General features: G+C 41.2%; 4 protein-coding genes and 1 long non-coding RNA gene across 5 annotated transcripts in view; 3 read left to right on the forward strand and 2 right to left on the reverse strand.

The window, feature by feature from the left end:
* Positions 1-26470, reverse strand: part of LOC143518640 (uncharacterized) — a 34267-nt gene that overhangs the window by 6837 nt on the left and 960 nt on the right. The window contains exons 4-5 of the long non-coding RNA XR_013132243.1: positions 24700-24789; positions 24488-24586 (exon numbers count right to left, since the gene is read on the reverse strand). This is a non-coding gene — a long non-coding RNA (uncharacterized LOC143518640). The remainder of the gene's footprint in view (positions 1-24487; positions 24587-24699; positions 24790-26470) is intronic.
* LOC143518634 (uncharacterized) lies at positions 81-1606 on the forward strand. The gene is made up of 4 exons (XM_077011251.1): positions 81-142; positions 250-396; positions 714-839; positions 993-1606. Exons 1-4 carry the CDS (start codon positions 140-142, stop codon positions 1476-1478), a joined length of 762 nt encoding a protein of 253 aa, XP_076867366.1. The 5' UTR covers positions 81-139; the 3' UTR covers positions 1479-1606.
* On the forward strand, positions 1786-4615 carry LOC143518184 (uncharacterized). Its single transcript, XM_077010654.1, has 3 exons — positions 1786-2130; positions 3329-3616; positions 4188-4615. Exons 1-3 carry the CDS (start codon positions 2056-2058, stop codon positions 4194-4196), a joined length of 372 nt encoding a protein of 123 aa, XP_076866769.1. The 5' UTR covers positions 1786-2055; the 3' UTR covers positions 4197-4615.
* On the reverse strand, positions 6561-10640 carry LOC143518185 (uncharacterized). Its single transcript, XM_077010655.1, has 3 exons — positions 10326-10640; positions 8118-9126; positions 6561-7573 (listed from the first exon to the last, which is right to left on the reverse strand). Exons 2-3 carry the CDS (start codon positions 9096-9098, stop codon positions 7247-7249), a joined length of 1308 nt encoding a protein of 435 aa, XP_076866770.1. The 5' UTR covers positions 9099-9126; positions 10326-10640; the 3' UTR covers positions 6561-7246.
* LOC143518328 (uncharacterized) lies at positions 10815-18155 on the forward strand. The gene is made up of 5 exons (XM_077010766.1): positions 10815-10943; positions 15830-15976; positions 16294-16419; positions 16567-17436; positions 17827-18155. Exons 1-4 carry the CDS (start codon positions 10815-10817, stop codon positions 17050-17052), a joined length of 888 nt encoding a protein of 295 aa, XP_076866881.1. The 3' UTR covers positions 17053-17436; positions 17827-18155.

Consider the following 26470-nt stretch of genomic DNA (forward strand, 5'->3'; position numbering starts at 1 on the left):
GAATGTTTACCAACATTCCATGAAATAGTAGTCATGGCAACCAAGTGTAAACTAAAGATCATTCTCAATTTGGAGTAAGATAACGCATGTGCATTCAAAACCTTTCTACACAAACATTGCTTTAAAACTGTCTACAGAAATGGTAATTACTTCAATTTACATTGTTAAGTGCGACAGCATAAGAAGTGTAAGAAATGTTTATAGATTTGTGGCAAATTAAGACAAAATATGATATTTAATGTGTTTCAGAACACTAGGAAACGTAGTTCTACTGGTCCATATGGCTTACGAAAGAACACAGTACCTTCAAAACGACTAAGGGACTCTTTGGTGGAGGGAGCTTCATCATCTACGAGTAAAGGGTCCAAGTCTAAAGCTGCAGTTTTCTCGATACAGGTGCTCACCTTTTACTATTTAGAAATATTTATCTATATAGTCTTGGACTTTTATTGTGCTGGCAGCATGAACATGTACAGCACTACAATGTTCAACAGGAAATGAGAAATACAGTCCAACAAATATGGGCTTTAAATTATTTTTCTACGTATAAGACACCAGGATCAACTTATGAAGGACTTCACTAATGGGCTAACCATACTTAACCACATTTTGCTTGTAGCTGACAATTAATTTTGAACTTTTCCTGAAAATTCCATTGCATTATTCATTAGTTTTAAGCTCGAAGCCTCTTTTACCTTTATTGTTGGATGCAGAGTGATGCTCAGAAGCAGGAGGGAGAAGACTATGGCAGTTCCATAAACACTCATTGGACTGAAGAATCCAGGAACACTGAAGACGTTTTCTTCCCTCATTTATCAGACTCCTCCTTTAAAGCTGAGGTAAATTCAGATCTAAGAGGACATTTCTCTGTAGAAACAATGAAATGGTCATAAAGCCTGAACTGTAGTAGCAGGTTAGAAATATGCCATTTAGTGATTTAGCAGTGAATGATCGGTGAACATTGAACTCTCTTGTTGTGCTTCTTGATTTAGAAAGCAGAAATTAGTAAGAGGGAGGCTGAACTGCAGGAGAGTCTGAGGAAACACACAGAGTTTGTGGAGGAGTGGTACATTAAGAACGCCGCTGTTCTTCCAGACCTCCGTCCACACACCACAGCTGCTGCCTCAAAGCCAGACATGAGCTCCATCACGGGACAGCAGAGCAGGGACGAGCCCCTGATTATCCATGGCCACAATGTGCAGGAGTACAATCACCACTGTGTGGTGGAGCGGATGCTCAGGGGTCCCTCCGGACAGCCCCGGCCTTACAGCTTGGAGCTGGGCGCTAAGATCAAGCAGCGTCTGTGGGAGGAGCTCTGCTGTCCCACGCTGTGTGAGGAAGTGCAGCCTGACGGACGCGTCTGTGTTACCCAGACCTTCTGCAGACCCACTCTGAAACGCTTTGCACCCAGAGTTCAAGTGGACATCAGTGGAGAACCCCTGCCTGAACAGCCTAGGAAGAAAAGGCCAAGACACTGAAATTATTTTTAATACTTACATTATTATTTCTTTTAAGGTTTGCCCTGCCCCTTTCGGTTTGTTCGTTGTTGCTTTGGTTTCTCTACTCCCCATTTTGCCTTTCCACACCTTCTTTCATTGGTTTGGCATCTTCCCTGTTTTATAATGTAAACAATACTAAAAATAAACAGAGTAGGTGTGTCCAAACGTTTGACTGGTATGTATGTATGCATATGTACGGAAGAGGATTAGGGCCACTATAAAAAAAAATATATGGGACATTGGAAAAAAAAAGGGCAGCCAGAATTCTGAGATTAAAGTCAGAATTCTGACTTTTTTCTCACAATTCTGACTTTAATCTCACAATTCTGACTTTATTCTCAGAATTCTGACTTTAATCTCACAATTCTGACTTTATTCTCAGAATTCTGACTTTAATCTCACAATTCTGACTTTAATCTCAGAATTCTGACTTTAATCTCACAATTCTGACTTTATTCTCAGAATTGTGACTTTTTTCTCGGAATTGTGGGTACTTGGAAGTCATCAGCTTAATGACAGAGACATATGCAGTTGGTGAACAAACCCGTGGACGGAAATGTCCGATTTAAACGAGTTTCTCCGTGGGCGAGGAGTGCCAGAAGACAGCATTTCCATTATGGAAGAGCAGAAGGTGAGTAACAAAGACAGTTTGTCGGCTGGCACTTTTTTCTCAGCAAGTTACCGTTACTTGTTAGCATGTTTGTTAGCTTATAATGTTAGGCAAATAGGCAACGTCTCACATTACATCAAAGTTGGTCAATTGACGGGTTTTTGAGTATTATTGTACTTCTTTTCAGTTTGAACTGAGTACGTTTACTACGGCAATTAAGCAGCACGTTATGAGCGCTAGCCACCTGCTAATATCAGTTTAAGACTGTTCAAGACTGAAATCACAATTTATACTAGGGTTGCCACCTGTCCCGGTTTTCCCGGGACTGTCTCGGATTTCCCGGTTTATCTCGGTTTTCCTTCTTTTTAATATTCAGTCCCGGCAAAAAAAAAAATTATTTAATGGCCCGATTTTCACTAGGTTAGTTCCAACGACTATTTAGACTGTTTCTGCACACTTTAAATCTGTCTTTTTTTCTCGCTGTGTCCATTTTACACCCCCGGTAACAACTTACGTTCGCCAGTGTAGTGTAGTGCCTGTACATTTACATTTTAATGGTCCAATGAAGGTACTTTAAAAACCAGGACATTTCCTCATTTAAAAAACAAAAAAAATAATCCGGGACAGGACGTGAAATACGGACATGTCCCAGGAAATACGGACGTTTGGTCACCCTACTTAAAGGTCATACTGTAGCTCCCTTATCCCATTATTGTATTTGTCCCAGAATACATGGTTTTCCTGTTAATTGGAGACACTGGCTGTGTTCGAAATAGCCTACTACATACTGGATACTGCATACTGCACTCAGTATATACTGGATACTGCATACTGGTCCTCGTAGTAGTATGCAGTACAGTTTCCAGTATGCGACAAAAGCAAAGCATACTACGGGGTCATGTGAGCGTAGCGTTGCATGATGGGATGCAGTACACCACAAAGATAGCTCTGTTCGCGTACTAATATTTTGCGGAAGTAGTATGTCATCCGGGGATGTTTCGCGTACTGGAAAAATTATTTTTATTCGCATACTGCATACTGGATACTGATCTGGGGCCCAAGCAGTACGCCACTATGTAGTAGGCTATTTCGAACACAGCAACTGACACAGCTTGAGGTGACTGTTTGTTGTTATTTGGTGCTGTATAAATAAAATGTAATTTAATTGTTTTGCAACGTGAACTTTGAAGAAACTTATTTTCTTTCTTCTTCTCTGCAGATTGACAGTGCTGTCATAGCACTGATGGATGACGCAGCTCTTGCAAATTACATCCCTTCCTATGGAGACCGCATTGCCATCTTCAATTTCTGCAAAAGCAAGCAACCACTCTCACAAAGAAAACAAGGACTTTTACAAAAACTTCGTGAAAAAATGCAAAACAGAAAGGAAGGTCCCAAGGAGAACACTTCACATGCAGACACACGAACAAGACAGACAAAGAAGCAAAAGACATCAAGAAATGTTGAAATAGGATGGATCCATCATGATGGAAAAATAACCAAACAGGTGAGGGCAAAACAGGGAGGTGGCACCAGAAAAATTCAAATGGCCACTGATGCAGGATTGAAGGATATTCTTCAGCAAGGAAAGAATTTTTTTTTCCCTGATGGAGTGTCTCCTAAAGGATGTGAAACTGATTTTGAGTTTGAGGTCTGGGACTTTAAACAGAACCACCTCACTGATGACACTTGCCAGTCTATTGGTGATATGTATGAAGCAGCAAGTCTGACAATGTTACGCTTCTACATTGCAACAAAGCCAAAATATGTTGAAGAAGAGGCCAGTGAGACATCTGAAGTGATGTTTGTCTCTGCAAGCAGTGGCAGTGAAATTAATCCAACAGAAGTGGCAGAAGTCTTAGGTAATTTTCATGGAGACGACCATCCTTTAGAAATTTCAGATGATTCAGAGATAACCTTTGGTCCCACTTTTGATGCTGAAGAAGATACAGATGACACATTAATCTATGAAGGTTTTCTTGTACCCCTCAGTCCAGCTAATCCAGAGGATGTAATAACAATCATTGTACATCATGCTAACATTTTACATGACATGATTACTGCTTTCTGTGATGCAGAGATTTTGACCAAAACACTGAATGTGAAACGCATACTTCCAGACAATACAGAAGAAGCAGGTAGAGGATCAGGGGTACTGAGAGATGTACTCAGCTGCTTCTGGCAAGAATTCTATGAGCGATGCACCCTTGGTGCAACAGTTAAAGTGCCATTCATTCGCCATGATTTTTCTGCTGAAAAATGGATGGCAACTGGCAGAATACTTCTGAAAGGTTACCAAGACTGTCAGTATTTTCCAACCAAACTTGCTATCCCTTTTCTTGAACAAGTGCTTTTCAACTGTGTTTACAGTGATCTTAAAGTGCATTTTCTGCAGTTTGTGAGCAGCCAAGAATGTGAAGTTTTGGTGCAAGCAGTAAGTGATTTCACTGCAGTTGACATGGATGATCTTGTGGAAGTTCTTGACAATTATGGCTGTAGGAAAAGAATCACCGCTGAGACACTTCCAACAATCCTTAATGAAATAGCACATAAAGAGCTTGTCCAAAAACCAATGTTTGTTATTGACTGTTGGAGGGAAATCACCCATCACCACCTTGCCCTCACTCCAGAGACATTGACAAAGTTGTTCTCGGACCTGCAGCCAACTTCAAAAAAAGTCTGCCAACTTCTGAAATTTTCTGTTGATTTGACACCAAAGCAAAAGGAAGTGGTAAATCATCTGAAACGATTCATCAGAGAGTTGGATGACATTAAACTTCAGAAATTTCTGCAATTCTGCACCGGATCAGATCTTGTAGTGACAGACAGTATTTATGTGGAGTTTCAAGCTATGACAGAGTTTACAAGAAGACCAGTTGCACACACGTGTGGGAAGATTCTGCAAATAGCTGACAGCTATGAAAACTTCCCAGATTTCCGTTCTGAATTTAATGCAGTTCTGGAAAGCAATGTCTGGGTAATGGACATTGTATAAACTCTCACAGGAACAGCAATTCACTATGTTTGAACTATTTATGCAGACTAGAGCAGAACTGCAAAGGATAAGAATACACATTTGAGCTCTATACAAAACACTCCTTCTTGTTCTTTTATAATTAGAAAGAAGTTACCATATTTGTGTCAGAAGCCCAGTTTTGGCTACAAATCTTCCAGTCTCTTTTATTATCCAGTTTCACAATAAACTAGTACAGTCACAAAACAAAATGAACTGGCACACTGTCCGTTACCATAGCTAAAGCTATTTTCACCTAATCCAAGTTCTCTAGTTGCATAACAGAAACCTTGAGCAACAACAAAAATTGTGCTCATTAGAGATGTATGCAATATAAAGAAAATGTTCTTTCATATTTTCTTTAATGCACCCAGTGAAAGATTTTTTTTGTTAAGTTGTGTGAAAGTTTACATCACATTTATCTATTTTGCGCAAAGCCAAATACTTTTGTAAGGACTAAGACAAATTTATCCTGATGTTCTATTGTAAGTATTATAGGCAGTTAGACACTGTTTTGCTAGTTGCAGGAATGTGCATAATTTTGCACATTTGCATTAGTCATGCTTGCGATATTTTGCTTTATATGCCCTTGTTAGTTTAAAAGATCAAAGGTTGGTATTTGCTGTTGGATGCTCAAGTACCACATAAGCACACATTTGTGAACGCACATGTTTTTAGAATATATTCATGCATTTCCACTGTTTTCTTAAATGGTGTGTTGTTTCTAAACATTCATCCAAGAAAATGTTGCAAGCTGCAAAATAAATAAGAGTTTTGAAGACATTTACTGATTGTCATTGCACAGACACTATACAGTGCAGTGTCCAAGGGCTGTGATTATTCTTTCATTCTTATGCCATCATTCTTACGTCATTCTTATACAAAATTTCCATGTTCTCTAGTATTAGTTTCAAGACTAAAAAGAATGTCCTTGTTACCTATGGAAATATTGGGCATTTTTATTGTATGCATGTTCCAATTTCCAATAAAATGTTACTTTTACCACTACATTTATATTGTAGTTCTGAGTCTTTTGATAAAGTTCAGTATCCATTTGAACCATATCCATAACCTGACCTTGAGCCTTCACTGCTTATGTCTTACATGGCGCTTTGCTTGAAGAAGTTGATTATTTTCCAAAGTTATATACCAAATTAAAGGGTATGTTGGTGACCGTTGCAGCCACTGTTCTGTCAAATTGGTGCTGGTATACCGTGAATAACAATTAACCTTTCGGCTGTATGTCTTATAATTGTATGAATCATGTTAATTAGCTTTGTACATGACAGCTCATACTGCATCAGTATGGAAACGACTAATTTAATGAAAGCCAAAATCTTATAACATTACAGTACAAAGATGATGGTAAAATGTGATGGTTCTTCATTAAAATCTTAATTTTATTTCTACTAAAAGCCCAAAATATGTAACAGCTTGATATATTAACAATGATGTGTTTATATAAATGTTATGTAGTTTAGACCCAAAAATGTGGAGTACATGCATCTATGATTTACAGAAACATATAATGATAAAATGTCCTGGTGCCTGGGTTGCTAGCCAGGAACAATAGGAATACACGTGACAACAGAAACACAATTAACAGAGCTATTTTATTCTTCTAATGGCAGATCTGCTATAAGCACTCTGAATTTACATTTAACAAAAAGTATTCACAGAATGACATGAAAAGAATGACATGGCAAGCCTGTTTGCTTGTACCCAAAATGCATTTATCTGGAAAATGTCTTACACTTGTGACGGGCAGGGTGAGCGACTAAAAAGGAAGCGATCACGCCAAGTCTCAGGGAAAAAGAATGGTTTAATTGAAGGTGCGCAAACCAAAAACCCGTGCAATAAATCCAAATTAAGGATGTAATGACCAGTGGTCAACTGGTACAAAGACAAGACATATATAGGCAAACAAACGACCCTCAGGTGAGAGGGAACACGGGCTCCGCCCTCCTGAGGGACGCACACGACGTAACAAAACAACAACAATAACAGCAACACAACACAATAGGGTACTTGTAATACATGGCAACAGTTATTAAATCATATGATCAAGACAAACCAACATTTTATTTAAATTTGCACATGTAAATAGTGGATGTGTGCCATTTCTTAAATACTGTGGAGTATTTCTTCTCTTAACCTGATATACAGGTCAGCTGCAGCAAGTGGGTCTACTGGGGCTTCCCATTCATTTTCTACCATAAGTAGACAACAAAGTTCAAAGACAGTTTCATCACAGGGAAATCGACCTTTTGGAGTGCACTCTTCCATACAAACAGTGAGCTCCTCCAGGTGAATCGGTTTCAGTCTGTCCTCAGCATTGTGCAGCTCTGGGAATGAGAACATCATGACTGGCCGGCCCGGTGCAGCACCACCACTTGATCTTGGTCGAATTTTGTGCGAGTTCCATGTGTTTACGACATCATCAAGTTCATCCTACAAAGAAAGTAGCGCAGAATATAAGAATAAAACAAACTGTGTACCAATAACTCTTGCCAAAGTTAAGGCTTATGAAGTCATCAATAGACAGCAAGAATTTTCATTCAAGTGACCTCTAATCAATCTAAAAACAAGCAGTAACTACAAAGTAGCACTTTCACCAGTCAGCAATCACCAATAAGTGTAACAATTTATTCTGGGTGTTCAGTAATTCCACAAACTATTTTCATGATAACTTCACAAATTCAGAACACTGCTTTCTGCCCAAAACGAGGGCTGTACATTTTCGGGGAACCAGATTCCCCAGCAATTTAAACCATGTGGGAAAAAAACAAATTTGCTCCATGCACCTGTACTGAGAAAGTTGCAGTTAGTCTAATTGGTATTTATCCATTTTGCTTCTACTTATCCTTTTAAATGAAAAAAAACAAGATTTTCCATGTCAAAGAAAGATTTTATAATTACTAATAACACTACTATATTGATTTACAATATACAATGTCTACAACTGAGACATTACAGAGGATGAGGACACTTTTACCTGAACAAGATTAAGAAAGCAGAACTGGATAAGACTTTTGTCCAAAAAGTCTCCCGTGAAGTGACCATCATCCTGAAATGTTTTAAATAAGTTCATCCAGAACTGTGCACTCTGTTTGCGGAGGGTAGCCCACCATCCTTCAATGCGCTGGTTGGCTGTACTTGTTCCATATAAGAAACTTCTCTGCCCTGCAAAACTGTCTGTGTGATTTCTACGCAAAAACATTTGCATTTGTTCTACACAACCATTTTCTGTGCCCCTGTCAGCACGTACTCTCTCTGGACATCCATTCATGCATGAAACTGTTTTCAAAAAGTAACTTGCAACCAATTTAGGGTCACTGTTTGTGGTATAGGCCTCCAGCCATAAAACATAGCGGCTAAAACCATCTATGCAACCATTGATGGCAATGCCATAGGGTTTTAATTTGTCATAGCCATCCATGTGCCAAAGTGCATTTGGTCCTCTGCAGCTGTACTGACGTCTTCTCAAGCGTCGAGCTCGTCTTAATTCCACACCTTGTGGATCAACCAATTTGATAATGCGTCTTATGGTATCTTGTGACACAACAAATCCACGTTGAACTGCACGAAGATGTAGCCAACGATAACCTTGCATCTGGCCACTGGTCATGATCTCTTGTTGAACAAAGGCCAGTACTTCTTGCAGGTCTGTCTGATTCTTTCTTCTGAAGAGCCCTAGTCTTTTACAAATTCTCTTTAGGGTACGAATACTTATAAGTATCTGATTATTATGAGCTAAAATTGCAAGTATTTCTTTGTTACTGAAAGACAGTCTGAAGTACAATCGAATTAAGTCATCTAACTCTGACATTGTAGGCACCGTTTCTGTCACTCCAGGGTCCAGCCTTTCACAAAAGTCCTTGTTTTCTTTGTGAGAGTGGTTGCTTGCTTTTGCAGAAATTGAAGATGGCAATGCGGTCTCCATAGGAAGGGATGTAATTTGCAAGAGCTGCGTCATCCATCAGTGCTATGACAGCACTGTCAATCTGCAGAGAAGAAGAAAGAAAATAAGTTTCTTCAAAGTTCACGTTGCAAAACAATTAAATTACATTTTATTTATACAGCACCAAATAACAACAAACAGTCACCTCAAGCTGTGTCAGTTGCTGTGTTCGAAATAGCCTACTACATAGTGGCGTACTGCTTGGGCCCCAGATCAGTATCCAGTATGCAGTATGCGAATAAAAATAATTTTTCCAGTACGCGAAACATCCCCGGATGACATACTACTTCCGCAAAATATTAGTACGCGAACAGAGCTATCTTTGTGGTGTACTGCATCCCATCATGCAACGCTACGCTCACATGACCCCGTAGTATGCTTTGCTTTTGTCGCATACTGGAAACTGTACTGCATACTACTACGAGGACCAGTATGCAGTATCCAGTATATACTGAGTGCAGTATGCAGTATCCAGTATGTAGTAGGCTATTTCGAACACAGCCAGTGTCTCCAATTAACAGGAAAACCATGTATTCTGGGACAAATACAATAATGGGATAAGGGAGCTACAGTATGACCTTTAAGTAGGGTGACCAAACGTCCGTATTTCCTGGGACATGTCCGTATTTCACGTCCTGTCCCGGATTATTTTTTTTGTTTTTTAAATGAGGAAATGTCCTGGTTTTTAAAGTACCTTCATTGGACCATTAAAATGTAAATGTACAGGCACTACACTACACTGGCGAACGTAAGTTGTTACCGGGGGTGTAAAATGGACACAGCGAGAAAAAAAGACAGATTTAAAGTGTGCAGAAACAGTCTAAATAGTCGTTGGAACTAACCTAGTGAAAATCGGGCCATTAAATAATTTTTTTTTTTTGCCGGGACTGAATATTAAAAAGAAGGAAAACCGAGATAAACCGGGAAATCCGAGACAGTCCCGGGAAAACCGGGACAGGTGGCAACCCTAGTATAAATTGTGATTTCAGTCTTGAACAGTCTTAAACTGATATTAGCAGGTGGCTAGCGCTCATAACGTGCTGCTTAATTGCCGTAGTAAACGTACTCAGTTCAAACTGAAAAGAAGTACAATAATACTCAAAAACCCGTCAATTGACCAACTTTGATGTAATGTGAGACGTTGCCTATTTGCCTAACATTATAAGCTAACAAACATGCTAACAAGTAACGGTAACTTGCTGAGAAAAAAGTGCCAGCCGACAAACTGTCTTTGTTACTCACCTTCTGCTCTTCCATAATGGAAATGCTGTCTTCTGGCACTCCTCGCCCACGGAGAAACTCGTTTAAATCGGACATTTCCGTCCACGGGTTTGTTCACCAACTGCATATGTCTCTGTCATTAAGCTGATGACTTCCAAGTACCCACAATTCCGAGAAAAAAGTCACAATTCTGAGAATAAAGTCAGAATTGTGAGATTAAAGTCAGAATTCTGAGATTAAAGTCAGAATTGTGAGATTAAAGTCAGAATTCTGAGAATAAAGTCAGAATTGTGAGATTAAAGTCAGAATTCTGAGAATAAAGTCAGAATTGTGAGATTAAAGTCAGAATTGTGAGAAAAAAGTCAGAATTCTGACTTTAATCTCAGAATTCTGGCTGCCTTTTTTTTTTCCAATGTCCCATATATATATTTTTTTTATAGTGGCCCTAATCCTCTTCCGTACATATGCTTGTATGTTTGTAGAGGTATTCATTGTTGGAGTGACATACACATGTACACAGGGTTTCCAGAAAACCGGACATTTCAGATGCAGGAACAACAACAAACTGCATCTATAGTTGCAGGAGGCCACACGAGTTTCAGCTGCAAGCTGGCAGAGTGTGTGATGGATGGCTTCTTGGTAAGCAGTTCTGAAGCCTGACAGCTGTCCTCTTGACCTCCTGTCTGCGACTCACGAAACTGCCCCTCTTCTGGGTCGCCTGCTCTTTGTCCAGATCTGGCTCTGGGTGTGGATCAGGGTGGGGTTCAGGGTGGGGTTCAGGGTGTGTTTGCTGGGGTGTGCCTGTATCAGATCCTGCATTCACATAAAAATTTCCATGTCAGACTCAGCAAGACTGAAGACAGTAAAGAGAAATGAATCACTATTGGACAAAAAACAAACATACTTTTACAACAAAACACAAAATAAAATCCAAACCCACTCACTACTGTATATTCACACAAATACAGACAAGAACAAACACACACACACACACACACACACCTGGGTATAACAGCAAGGCCCATGCTTAGGTTCTGTGCTTGGTACCACTGCTGAATTGCCTGAATACTGTTCTCATCCCAGCTCTCTCCTTCCTGTTTAAGAGGCAATGACCATGCAGTGTGGGAACACAACAGTGGACAGTGCTGACACACACCCTGCACCACGTCACATCACAACAACCCAGAACAGTGCTGTGCTGGCTTAGAAACTACACACATGTAGGACATGGCTTGTGCACCATCTTTGATCTATGAAAAAATGTGTGAATTTTGAGATTTGAAACACATACACACACATCTTTCTCCCACACATGCATGTACTGCGAGAGACCAATTCCTGAGTTTTCATCGAGAACAGTAACACTGCACAAACACACACACATACTGACAAGTAGGTCTATAAATGTTTACCATATTAACCAGTTAGTAGTAGTTTAAATACAAACATACACTATTAATGGTTTATTTGTGGTACTAAAACATTTGATAATAATGAAGATTTAAAGATGCCTTTAGTGGCATTATACCATCTAGAGAAAATAGAATGAACACTCAATGTTAAAATTAATCCATGTACACTGAGACGTGGGATCGATATGAGATATTGTTCCCACAATCTCCTGCTAGTCCTGACTGTGATAAACAGTTCATTCCTTTAGCGTGAAATTGAGACATTCTAATGCTAGAAATTTAGTTTCAAGGTAAATGGCAAAGAGTGTTCTAGAGCAGAGGTCACTATGCGGTCCGGATCCGGACCCGAACGCAGTCCTGTCCGGACCCAATCTCATTCCTGATGAACTCTGCAAGTTTCTATTTCCGTGGTCCGCAACCAACAGACCTCGGTCCGGATACGGACCCAAATGCCATCCCATCCGGACCCAGAATAAATTGTTAAAAATATATATATATATTTTTTAAACCAGATAACCATATTATAATAACCATATTATTTATTTATGCAATACTCAACGTAAGCTCATTAGGATGAGAGCTGTATACAAATTAAGGATATAATGACCAGCGGTCAACTGGTACGACGACAAGACATATATAGACAGACAAACGACCATCAGGTGGGAACGGATCACGGGCTCCGCCCACCTGAGGGGCGTACACGACATCACAAAACAACAACAACACAGCCGCTGTGGACGGAGGCGACCGGTAGGGGGCCGCCTCATCGTGACAGACCCCCCACCAAGCCGCACTCCCCTCCACTGGGTGTGTGGCACACAGCGGCTGCACAACAACACGAAGGGGCAGGAAGGCAAGGACAGGCAGGGACACACCTCCTGCAGTCCACGAGCTGAAACACAAAACACATAACGTTAGTCAGCTCACCTCCCTGGGCGGGACCCTGGACCGACTGGGCCGTTAACAACACAACCACGCCCCGGTCGGTCACAGGGCCCTCGCGCCCTAACCGGCCCTTGGCCGGTGAGCCCCACAGGTGCGAGGACGAGGAGCTATGGCTCCTGTGTCGTCCTTAGCGTATGTGTGTGTGCAGGTTACCTCCCCGAGGTGTGGCTTCTTCACCTCCTGGACCTACTTCCTCCCAGAGCTGACCCCTGCCTTCTGCTAGGGGTCACCCCAGCCTCCTGGGGGAGCCAACCCCTCCCGGGGTCCCTCATCACAAGGTGGACTCCTCCACCCAACCCAGGAGCGCCAGAGACCGAGGCCCAGAGCACCCCCGACGCGGGCTAGGGAGCAGCCCCAAGGGCCTCCTGGTCACCCCGGGCAGGAGGGAGGATCTCCTCCCTCAGCAGGAGCTTTTCAGACCGGAGCCCCATGGTCCCCAAACATCCGGGGGCCCCAGCCCTCTAGGGAGGGGCTCTTCATGACCGGGCTCCGGTCACCCCACAACACAAGGGGGCTCCTGCCAGGTGGAGACCCCCACAAGGTCCAGGAACACCACGACACCGCCAGGGGGAAGCACCTGCACAGAAACAGCACACGCACACACACACACACACACACACCCCCCAACACCAACATAGAACACAAACGCGCCTCAGACGCCCTCCGTACCATACCCAGTGGCACGGGACCACAACCGCCCCCTCCCAAACACACATTTAAGGGGAGGAGCAAGCGTGGAATTACACTTAACAGTAAACAACACGCTAGGACAAAACACACACAAAGACTCGACAAACAGAACTTAGTGCGCAGACACTGAACGAACGGGGCCGATACGTGCGTGCACTACACAAACGATGGTGACGCGCCGCTCAGAGTCGCAGTCGCTCCCCACCAGTGATGTCAGTAACGCGTTACTCTAATCTTACCACTTTTTTCGGTAACGAGTAATATAACGCGCTACTATTTCCAGTCCAGTAATCAGATTAAAGTTACTTATCCAAATAACTGTGCGTTACTATTTATATTTTCCCTAGTAAAATATATATTTTTGCTTTCTTCTTGGCTCAGTTCTACTTTTGCGTCTGACCGTAGCGCTCGACTCCGCATGCTGCGCGCGACCCTGTGAGAGCGCGAGCGCGTTTTACAAGTCATTTTTTGAGTCCTCCCGAAACGATATGTGGTAGTATAAAGAAACACCCCTCAAAAACAGGGGAAGGAACATTTACCTGATGAATTTTAATGTTGCTTTGTGTTCCACGTTTGAAAAGTGCTGGAATTTTGACTAACGTCGCCTACTTTAAAATGCTTGAAATTGTAATGGTATTTCGTTTCACAAGCTGTCTGCCTGAACTGGGGTGGGTTTCCCGAAACGTTCGTAGCTTCATACGAGGTTACAAAGTACTTGGCGCTACGAACGTTTCGGGAAACCCACCCCAGTTCGCTTGTATTACGTTTACAAATAAATTTACAAATAATACCGCGCAGCTACACAAACGTAATGTCAGGAGATACTGTAGCGACTCCTACTCCTCACGGCGAGTCTTGCCCTTTAAGTGACACTGGGGGGCGGAGCCTGCGCGAGCCAGGGTTGCGTTATCAATAAAGTTTCCCTCCTCGGGATTTTTGGATTAAGCAGTTTCTGCCTCGGTTACCGAACCTGCTTCAATACATTGTTACTGTTAAAAATGCACTTCCAATAAAGTGAGTATTGGAAAATTTATTTTGCTGCTGAATGTAACTACTAAAGTAACTTGTAATCTAACGTAGTTACTTTTAAAATCAAGTAATATGTAACGTAACTAAGTTACTTTTAAAAGGAGTAATCAGTAATCAGTAATCGGATTACTTTCTCAAGGTAACTTAGCCATCACTGCTCCCCACATAAAACACACGACACACGGGGAGCGAGGCGACAGTGACCAGCGGCGAGCGCGTCACACACACAAAACACTTAACATATAACAAACGCGCACGCACACGAATCCTCACGTCCGTTACTTGGACACACTAACACCACACAAGAAGAAGAGTATTTCCAGGACGACAGTCCTATCCCTCGCCGTGCCACTAACACAACACATGGGCACAGCGGATCTCTTCACACAAACAAACAAACAACAAACACGAAGAGTATTTCCAGGACGACAGTCCTGTCCCTCGCCGTGCCCCTAACACAACACATGGGCACGGCGGATCTCTTCAAACAAACACCACGCAGACAAACACTTACCACGAGACATGACCACGAACGAAGGAGAAAGAAAAAGAGACTCGGCGGCTTCCGAAGGGTGGCTGGTCATTCTGTGACGGGCGGAGGTGAGCAACGAAAAGGAAGCGATCACGCCAAGTCTCAGGGAAAAATGATGGTTTAATAGAAAGTATGCAAACCTAAATCCCGTGCACTATCTCCAAATTAAGGATATAATGACCAGCGGTCAACTGGTACGACGACAAGACATATATAGACAGACAAACCATCAGGTGGGAACGGATCACGGGCTCCGCCCACCTGAGGGGCGTACACGACATCACAAAACAACAACAACACAGCCGCTGTGGACGGAGGCGACCGGTAGGGGGCCGCCTCACCGTGACAATACTACTATATATATTACATGTTTCCCTATTTTTGTGAAGCAAACACTTGAGCGAACATATTTCAAGCAGCAATATAATTGATCTCTTTCAGCAAAGGTGTAGTTTCATATGAAATATGAAAGTATTTTGAAAATATGCCTTCATATTTTCAGGTTTAGGAACATATTATTTATTTATGCAATATTCTAAGTCAATATAACCTCATTAGGATGAGAGCTGAGATTGTTCTGAACATTTTGATATGGGATATGTGGGTAAAATGCTGATCTCTGCTCTCAACATTCTATATGGCTTGATTGTTTCAGATCTGTTCTAGAATGTTTACCAACATTCCATGAAATAGTAGTCATGGCAACCAAGTGTAAACTAAAGATCATTCTCAATTTGGAGTAAGATAACGCATGTGCATTCAAAACCTTTCTACACAAACATTGCTTTAAAACTGTCTACAGAAATGGTAATTACTTCAATTTACATTGTTAAGTGCGACAGCATAAGAAGTGTAAGAAATGTTTATAGATTTGTGGCAAATTAAGACAAAATATGTTATTTAATGTGTTTCAGAACACTAGGAAACGTAGTTCCACTGGTCCATATGGCTTACGAAAGAACACAGTACCTTCAAAACGACTAAGGGACTCTTTGGTGGAGGGAGCTTCATCATCTACGAGTAAAGGGTCCAAGTCTAAAGCTGCAGTTTTCTCGATACAGGTGCTCACCTTTTACTATTTAGAAATATTTATCTATATAGTCTTGGACTTTTATTGTGCTGGCAGCATGAACATGTACAGCACTACAATGTTCAACAGGAAATGAGAAATACAGTCCAACAAATATGGGCTTTAAATTATTTTTCTACGTATAAGACACCAGGATCAACTTATGAAGGACTTCACTAATGGGCTAACCATACTTAACCACATTTTGCTTGTAGCTGACAATTAATTTTGAACTTTTCCTGAAAATTCCATTGCATTATTCATTAGTTTTAAGCTCGAAGCCTCTTTTACCTTTAATGTTGGATACAGAGTGATGCTCAGAAGCAGGAGGGAGAAGACTATGGCAGTTCCATAAACACTCATTGGACTGAAGAATCCAGGAACACTGAAGACGTTTTCTTCCCTCATTTATCAGACTCCTCCTTTAAAGCTGAGGTAAATTCAGATCTAAGAGGACATTTCTCTGTAGAAACAATGAAATGGTCATAAAGCCTGAACTGTAGTAGCAGGTTAGAAATATGCCATTTAGTGATTTAGCAGTGAATGATCGGTGAACATTGAACTCTCTTGTTGTGCTTTTAGAAAGCAGAAATTAGTAAGAGGGAGGCTGAACTGCAGGAGAGTCTGAGGAAACACACAGAGTTTGTGGAGGAGTGGTACATTAAGAACGCCGCTGTTCTTCCAGACCTCCGTCCACACACCACAGCTGCTGCCTCAAAGCCAGACATGAGCTCCATCACGGGACAGCAGAGCAGGGACGAGCCCCTGATTATCCATGGCCACAATGTGCAGGAGTACAATCACCACTGTGTGGTGGAGCGGATGCTCAGGGGTCCCTCCGGACAGCCCCGGCCTTACAGCTTGGAGCTGGGCGCCAAGATCAAGCAGCGTCTGTGGGAGGAGCTCTGCTGTCCCACGCTGTGTGAGGAAGTGCAGCCTGACGGACGCGTCTGTGTTACCCAGACCTTCTGCAGACCCACTCTGAAACGCTTTGCACCCAGAGTTCAAGTGGACATCAGTGGAGAACCCCTGCCTGAACAGCCTAGGAAGAAAAGGCCAAGACACTGAAATGATTTTTAATACTTACATTATTATTTCTTTTAAGGTTTGCCCTGCCCCTTTCGGTTTGTTCGTTGTTGCTTTGGTTTCTCTACTCCCCATTTTGCCTTTCCACACCTTCTTTCATTGGTTTGGCATCTTCTCTGTTTTATAATGTAAACAATACTAAAAATAAACAGAGTAGGTGTGTCCAAACGTTTGACTGGTATGTATGTATGCATATGCTTGTATGTTTGTAGAGGTATTCATTGTTGGAGTGACATACACATGTACACAGGGTTTCCAGAAAACCGGACATTTCAGACGCAGGAACAACAAACTGCATCTATAGTTGCAGGAGGCCACACGAGTTTCAGCTGCAAGCTGGCAGAGTGCGTGATGGATGGCTTCTTGGTAAGCATCAAATTTAAAGTATTTATATAAAAGCATTTGACAGTTCCAGCTTAGAATGATTAATTTAAAACATGGGTAATTGTTAAATTACTTAGGAAACAGCAGCTAGGCTCTCAAGACGTGGCTGATGATCCACAGACTGACCGGGAGTGGAGATACATTTCTCTTCATTCTCGCACCTGGTCAGTCGTGGAGACGGCGATTGGTTCTGTGGTTCAGTCTTTTGGCTAGTTTAGCTACGATTCTATGTGTATAGTAGTCTGCTCGTTTGGTTGTACGGTTTCATGTTCTTTGCATGTCATTGTGTGGTTTTCTGTTTAGTTCCCGTAAGTATCTAGTTTGTCTTATTTAGTTTGTCCTCATGCCTCATCGTTCTCGTGTTGATCGTAGGCCATATCAGGAGGACAACCAGAACAAAACAAATACACAGGCATAACTAACACAGAATGATACGAAACGAGGCAGGGTAACACAGAACAGAGTAAACCCACGGAGAATGCAAATACCAGGGTAACGATCACGAAGAACACCAAACCACAAAATAACCGACAACGGGCTAGGGAAACACAGGGATATAAATACATGGAACTAAACTAGACACAGATGAAGACAATGAGGACACGAGCGCGGCAAACGGGGAGGAACCATGGAGACAGACACGTAGGGAACAACACAGACACGAGGAGCAGGGAAACCGGAGTGAGAGCTAGAGAGGGGGGCGTAGCCCTACGTGACAATCTCCCTTGCCCACATAGTGAAATGTAAAATAAAGAATCATGATATAAAAGATTGTGGTAGAATGTCACAATATATGAAACATTTATTACTTTTTAAATAAAATACCTTAACCTGTTTCTTCTGGTTCTGCCACTGTGTCTGTACCGGACTCTGACCTGTTACAACTCTCATTCAGGTTCATCATTGTCATCACGGCCCACTAGCTCCTCCTCACTCTGTTCTTGTGGAAGAGCAACTCTGTCCTTCACCTTCCCTCTAACATAAAACATGCTGGCTTTCATCATTTCAGAGGATGAAAGCCTCAAATGTAAACTGGCTGTACAGCCAAAATGCTGTCTACAATTCTTATTCTTTCCAGTGGTGAAATTTATAATTTATTAAATTCATAATTAAGGTAATGTTGCAGTTTTAAAAAATTAGGGTTAGGATTAGGCTTAGAATAACAAAATGTAAGTGTTTTTTTTTTACATTTTAAATGTAATAAAAGTTTGTAAACATAGTTTTGAATTATTTTTAGTACTTACTACAACATCCTTTTCCAGTTATGACATCTTTCAAGTGTGAAACATAGCTTGACACAAGTGTCTTGCAATGACCTATGGGTATCTTGGCCCATTCCTCATGGGCAAAAGCCTCCAGTTCAGTCACATTCTTAGGCTTGCACGCTGCAACTGCCTTCTTTAGGTCCCACCAGAGGTTCTCAATTGGATTTAAGTCTGGTGATTGCGATGGCCACTCTAGAATGTTCCAGCCTCTCATCTTCAACCATGCTCTAGTGGACGTGGATGTGTGGTTCGGATCATTGTCCTGTTGGAAGGTCCGATGTCTACCAAGCCACAGGTTTGGGACAGACTCCATCACATTTTCCTCCAAGATCTCCTGGTCCTAAAGGGAATTCATGGTACCCTGCACACGTTGAAGCTTTCCTGTACCATTAGAAGCAAAACAGCCCCAAAGCATAATTGACCCGCTGGTGATGGTACTAATAATCCAGATGATTGGTTGTTGATGGCGATCATTATTATCTGTCCTGATGCACAAACTGCAGTAGTCCTCTTGTGCTGGGAGCCTGGGTGAAGTTCAGGTTGCACAGCTGCCCGTGGTCTCTACTCCAGGAAGAAGCACAGGAGACCTACATGATGGACAGAACGAGAGACAGAAAAGCAGAATAAAGACTAAACAAAGCTTTATGTTTTCATGATGTGTTAGGGAGATGTGAACCGACGGAGACACTCTCAAACATCATGGACACCCCCCTTTGATGTGTCGTTGACGTTTTGAACCTTAGTGATGAGCAAGAATAGTCAGAAGCATTTGGGTAAGATATCAAAGTAAAATAAATTTTATTAAAGATGGATCAATCCAGAAATCTCTGTTACAGAGTACACTGTATTGTTGCCTATTATTGGTCTCAATAACATCCCTCAGTGTCCAGAAGTAGTCTGCTGACAAAGAGGGTATTAGTAGTTTCTTTGTGTGATTTTGAATAAGTGTGACATGTTGCATGTAGGCAGATGCTCCTCTATAAAACTGAAGTAGCAGGGGAATCTTAACAGGTCTTTAATGTTTTGGTGCATCTGTTCCTACATCATCATCATGTCAGAGCTTCAGGATCACTCCTGAAATATGCAAATAAGAAGACGTCGGTTATTTCTCAAAATGGACTGAAGCTGTTTGTGTGTGAGTGAAGAACCTTGGCAGTGTTCTCATATGTGGTGATGGCATGTAGAAGTGACATCCATGTAAATAGGAGGGTTTAAGCCCTCCCTCCTGCTGCTTGGACAAGAACCAATTATTTCAGTGTTTGCAGTGTTGAGGACAGAGAATAGGGAGGTATAAATCTCTACTGGTGATGATGGATAAAAATTAAGGTTATATCATCTGAAATAAATATGCTGATTTCAGGTATAAAATCAATTCTGGTTTGAATCTGTGGGCATCTGAAATGCTGTTCCAACTATTGCCAATGGATGGTGGTGTGGAGAAAAACGATTCTTAATGAATCATCTCCTACGATTGGACGACAGAAACAGACAGGAGTAGTCCTGAACTGAACTGAGCAGATGTGTAGCCTGTCTTGTTAAGTGTGGATGTAGGTGCTTACATGTGTATCCTGACTTGGACCTGGCATGGAGTTGGGTTTAGGGGGATACTGTCCCCCCCCCCCCCCCCCCCCCCCCCCCCCCGGTCCATCTTCCAGAGGTGGGACCGAGTCAGTGTTTTGCAAGTCTCAAGTAAGTCCAAGTCTTTATACCTCAAGTCCCGAGTCAAGTCTCAAGCAAAGACACTCAAGTCAAGTCAAGTCTCGAGTCAAGACAGGCAACAGTCAAGTCAAGTCCCAAGTCTGAAACTTGGAATTTCAAGTCCTTTCGAGTCTTTTTTTTTTTTTACCAATGTTGCAGGTATATTTTAAATGTAAATAATAGACATTATCTTTTTAAAATCTGTATTCTCCTCAAATCTTGATAAAACATGTGCAACTGAAAACACGAAGTATAAAAAAAAATTAAAATTACACCTCTTTATTACACAGTTCAATTTGTTAAACTTAGCTGCAAAAATATTCATACTTTAAACTACAATTTTCCAGAAATAAATATTATGTGAAAAAGTCATAAGTAGAACTCCATGTTCAAATAAAAAGTGCTGATATTTTCACAGTACAATACAAAGAACCATAACAGCATTTTCCCTCTCTTCTCTTATCTGGTTTCTTGGAGAACATGTGTGAGTGACACAAGACAAACAAATATAAGAACTGAACAATTAACAGGAATCTGCAACTTTAGACATTTCAGTAAACTATTCTGCATTGCATTTGCTGGCCAAAAGTCTGTATGTCATTTGTGCACGATGAATGATGTCCCCATAGCGGAAAACTCGCTCCACTTTTGTCAATATATTTTTTTCTCGACGTAGATGTCTTCAAATACACAATCCATGCTGAGATAGAACTGGATATTATGATGGTGACAGAGAGAGGCTCTCTTCCCCGAGTTCAGATACAGAACCCAGGGTTGCCAACTCTCACGCATTGAGCGTGAGACACACGCATTTGACCGTCTTCACACGCTCTCACGCCACACATCCGATTTCTCACGCCGGAAAAAAATCTAGTTTATTTACCTCTGATCCACATCTATGATTCAATGAGTTACTAGTTCGCTCTGGCACCAACCACTGGCGATCGATCGATCGCGATATAATACTTAATTTGTGTCCATTTTACACCCCGCCCGGTAAAAATTTACGTTCGCCAACCCCCCATTTGATTGGTTGTGCTGCAGCTCATGCACACACACGTACAGAGTGTGGAAAAGCAGAGGACTGGTCTGCGTCAGAAGGACGGAAATGAAATTAATGGGGCGCACTTTATAAATATTAATATGCGTTTTAAAATTTAGATTTGGGGTAAAAAAAAATCAAGTCTTTGCAAGTAAACAGGTTCAAGTCCAATTCAAGTCCCAAGTTATTGGTGTAAAAGTCCAAGTCAAGTCTAAGTCTCTGAATATTTTTTCAAGTCAAGTCAAAAGTCTTAATATTAATGACTCGAGTCTGACTCGAGTCCAAGTCATGTGACTCGAGTCCCCACCTCTGCCATCTTCCATTGGACCACGTTCTTCTCTCCAGCCCCACTGGAGACAACAGCAAAACAGGAGCAGCTGGAATTCAGCCAGTTCTCTATGTGTTTTAGTAAATGTACCTCAGTTAGAAGGTGAGCTACTACCTTTGCATGTAGAAGAGCAGGTAGGCTGTTCTTGCCCTGCGCTTAAATATGGCTGGCTCATTCATTTTTGAAACCTTTGAATCATTGAATGTTAACCAGTTCTCTCCTTTCTCATCAGCTACGTCACTGATGTAGTGCCCTGTCAGGGTAGCAAGATGTCATTGGTCACTTTAGTTTCTACTGCATGTTTGTGGATAATGTCAGACTGCTCACCACTCAAAATTTGCCACAGGGCAGATGTAAGCGAAGGAGGAAACCCTGAGTGTCTCTCCCTCCTCCTTCAGCTGAAGCAAACACATCATCAGGAACTCATGAGCATCCTGTGGAAGACACATCAGAAGGGCAATGCTCCTGGACTTCAGCAGCAGCAGAGTGAGAAAACAAAGAAGGTTGTGTGCAGTTCCTGCAGGCTACTACATGTGGTTCTGATGTGTTCTGAATGGCTCAGAGGGTTGTTTAGCTGAACCTGTTCGTAGTCCTCTCCAAACGCTGGGCATCTGACTGAAATACAGGCATTCAGGGCTCTCAGGAGCTTCTTCTTCTGTGAAGAGCTACGACTAGTGAGCCTGCCTTGCTGCAAATCTGCAAAACATCTACGCAAGGTAACAGGGAGACCAAAGTGGTTTATTTCTCTCAGCATCACAACACCTCCCTAAGCCATCATATTTGAACAGTTCATTTAGACAAGTGAATCCTCTGTTCCTGATTGGCTACCTGATCATCTGGCAGCTGGATGGATCCGTCCAGCTGGAGCACTGAGCTCTGATGGGGCTCCAGAAGCAGGAGAGACTCAGTAGACACTGCAGAGTGGCGTTCTGGAGGCGGGAGGGGGAACTGCAGGTGTTCTCAATACACACCTTGACTAGCTAGCCAGGTATTTAAAAATGAAATGAAATGTGCAATGTGAAATGAGCACACATTTCATTTCATTTTACCTGGCTAGCAGAGGAGTCAATTCCAGGTTCAGAAAGTAAAAGTCCTCAACAGGATTTTGCTCAGGCTTCCTGGATTGTGTTGATTCCACTAATTTTACCTGGATTGCACTAATTAGAAAATCTAACAAGCTTGAGCAAAATCCTGGTGAGGACTTTTACTTTCGGAACCTGGAATTGACTCTGCTGGCTAGCGAGTCAACATGTGTATGAACACCTGCAATTCTCCTTCCCTTAATAGTTTTAGTAAACAATTCAGTAATGTGTAGTGTCTCCACCAAATTTCTCATGGATTTTCGTGACTGGATATGGTGACGGATTAAATCTGGTGGCTTGAAGAATCCCGTTCACCACTGTTAACGACACACTACTATAATTTACCCAGCTATAGTTTATGTATTATGCATTGATGTGCATTTATAGCACACTTGTAATATAGTAATATAATTTTCCCAGCTACATTTTATTGTCACGTAGGGCTACTCCCCCCTCTCCTAGCTGTCACTCCGGTGTCCTGCTCTTCGTGTCTGTGTTGTTCCTTGCTTGTTAATCCCGCCTTGCTTGTCTGTTACCATAGTTTCCCTCTGTCTGCCACGCCCATGTTGTCATTGTCTTCACCTGTGTCTAGTCTAATTCTGTGTATTTATATCCCTGTGTCTCCCTAGCCCGTTTTCGGTTGTTCTGTTCATTTGCTCCATCGGTATTTGCCAATGTGCTCCGCGATCCTTATTATTTGATTTTGTGAGTATTGTTCCTGTTCCATTGTTCATTCCTTTTAGTGTTCTCCCCATTGCCCTGTTCGTTCTCTTTGTGTGTCTGATCATGCCGATCAACTTGTCAAACCTGGATGGCTCACCTGTTACGACCCCTGCCTGTTGTTACGACTATGATTATGGAATTCCCTCTAATAAATCTCGCTCTCCTCAGCGTTTGTGTCCGCCTCCTAGCTCCACAGCACGAGCTGCGTTACATTTGTACTTATATTTTATTTTATGTTGTGCATTTGTAGCACACTTATTTAAAAGCTAGTCATACTTATTTAAAAGCTAGTCATTTAAAAATGTTTATTTAAAAAAATGAAAATTTCCACCAGGGAAATTTTTGTAAGCACCAATGCAAACTGTCTATAAGAAATTATTTCTACTTTCTTTTGTTTCCCCTCTCTTGAAGCTACATTTTATTTATTTGTAATAATTTAGGCTATGTGTTTCCAGTGTAATATTCTTCTCTCACTATAGTTTACTAAATTCAGGTACCGCATGGTTACTATTGTTAGCTGGGAAAATAGTGAATCACTCAAATATCTGGATACATTCAACCTAAAACATATTAGCCTATAACTCACTGGAGACACGGACAACATTAACACACGCTCGAAGGGAGGGGTTCGGGGCTGTAGCGTGACAATGTCTTGTTCGTTAATGAAATGTTTTGAAATTTGTGTTTTTAGGCCCAATGGTCAAACTATTATATTAAGATGTACAATTACAGTTATTTGTTATTGTATTTTGCACATTTTCAGTCAAAAAAAATGTTCTATTGATGCCAAAGGTGGAGGGTAAGCTACAAATACAAGGAAAAGATTAGGTTGAAGGGACATTTACAGTAGCATATCCATTCTTACTGAAATTGTGAACCTGTTCCCATGACTCACCTCTGCACCTATCCAGTAAAAGTCATTGTTGAGCACCCACCAGTGCTCACTCTCCAGCCCACTGTAGATGGACTTGTGCTGGAGCTTCACCTCCACCACCTGCAGTCAAGCAGAAGAAAACTTTACCACGGAAATGGACAAACCCCTTATAAACCCTCAGGTAACAAAATATTTCTTTGTGCCTGTGATACACATTAAAAACTCAAGGGAACCTGTGTAGCTGAAGAACCCATTCGTGAGAAGGTGAAGGCAAACATCCGATGTGCTCTGTGCAATCCTTGGCGAGTCTGTATAAGCCTCAACTGTGGAGAAAACCAAAAACGTGTTACTTTGCGACTAGACAAGTATGTGCAAGACCTGCATTTTACAATTATTGTGACCAGCATGCAAATAAACAATGCATGCTACAGTTCTGCACAGAAACTTCCCTAAATCCTGTACATGTTGTGACCAAGGTTATAATCGTTAACGAAAACGAACGAAAAAACGAAAACTAATATTGAAAAAACATTTTCGTTAACTGAAATAAATAATAACGGTAATTAAAAGAAAAAAACGATAACTAACTATAACTATATTACATGTTTAGAAAACTAACTAAAACGTACTGAAATTATAGATAGAATACCCTTCGTTTTCGTGTTTGTCAGTTTATTTATAAGTCTTGTGAACTGATATGAGATCGATTTTTTTCACTATTAGTTTTATATTAGCTGACAGAAGCGTACGACACATCACGGCCCGTCTCTTGTTTAGAGCTCCTGCTCGCTATGCTAGCCTGCACAATTACGACAACAAAAGTTGGGATAAAACTGCAAGTCCTGTATGGGATTTTTTAAATATGACTACGAGGAAGACTACATGTCTTGTAGTGGAAACAGGTGATAAAATATATAGAGTAGTTCTCAAGAGAGAAAACCCCACGAATCTCAAAGTTCACACAAGAGGACTGTCAGTACCTTGACAAGCTAGACTTTTAATTTGATTATGTGAAATGCATTATGTACAATAAAACACCCTCGGATGTTATATACGTACATAACCTTGATGCCAGGGACCGAATAACAAACGTGTTGAGGTGATTAGCACAGTTATTGCTAGCATACCTAACCTAGTTAAGTTAGCAAACTGATAGCGATAGCTAGCTAGCTAGCGCTCCATCATTTGACAGTGAGGATTAAAATAAATGGTCTTGAAGAGTCCCCATGAGAGGTGAGGGCTCCCCTTATGTTCAGGGACTAGTTGTGTTGACTAGTGTGTACCAGTTCACTTCTGGTTATTGTATCCTTTATTTAGATTATGTCACGGGTTTTGCATTGGTTCACTTTATTCATTAAATCCTTCATTTTCAATGAGACTGGTGTGATCGTGTCTTTCTTTTACTTGCGCACCATTACTGGTCACATCTGAACTTAATTTCTACAATGGTTTTAATATTAAAAGTTCATATAGTGTTAGAGATGAAAGTTTGTACATTGTACCTTCTTTCACAATGTTGTAGTTCAACTTTGAAGGACCTCAACTGAATGGGAATATATTCTAATTTTAACATTTTAATAGTGTTAATAACTAAATATTTAGGGAGTGAAATTAACTACTGAAATAGTAAAAAAAAAAATAACTCAAAGAAAGTGTTACTTTAACTCTGTTTTGAGAGTTAACAAAGTAACTCTCACCAAGTGTTAAATGTTTTAACTATTTTGAAAGTGTTAATTTAACTCTGCAGAATGTGGAGCTATATAAACCCTCAGAAAGTGTTAAAATTAACTCTGTGGGAGTCAATTCAACACTGGTCTTTTTGCTGTGTACTAATACTAGAACTAATGAAAACTAAACTAAAACTAAGCTTTAAAAAAATTATTAAAACTAATAAAAACTAGCAAACATGCTCTAAAAACTAATTAAAACTAACTGAATTAGAAAAAAAAAGTGAAACAATGAAATAAAAACTAAACTATAATGAAAAATCCAAAACTATTATAA

This window comes from Brachyhypopomus gauderio, chromosome 7, assembly GCF_052324685.1.
Source record: "Brachyhypopomus gauderio isolate BG-103 chromosome 7, BGAUD_0.2, whole genome shotgun sequence".
NCBI classification, from domain to species: domain Eukaryota; kingdom Metazoa; phylum Chordata; class Actinopteri; order Gymnotiformes; family Hypopomidae; genus Brachyhypopomus; species Brachyhypopomus gauderio.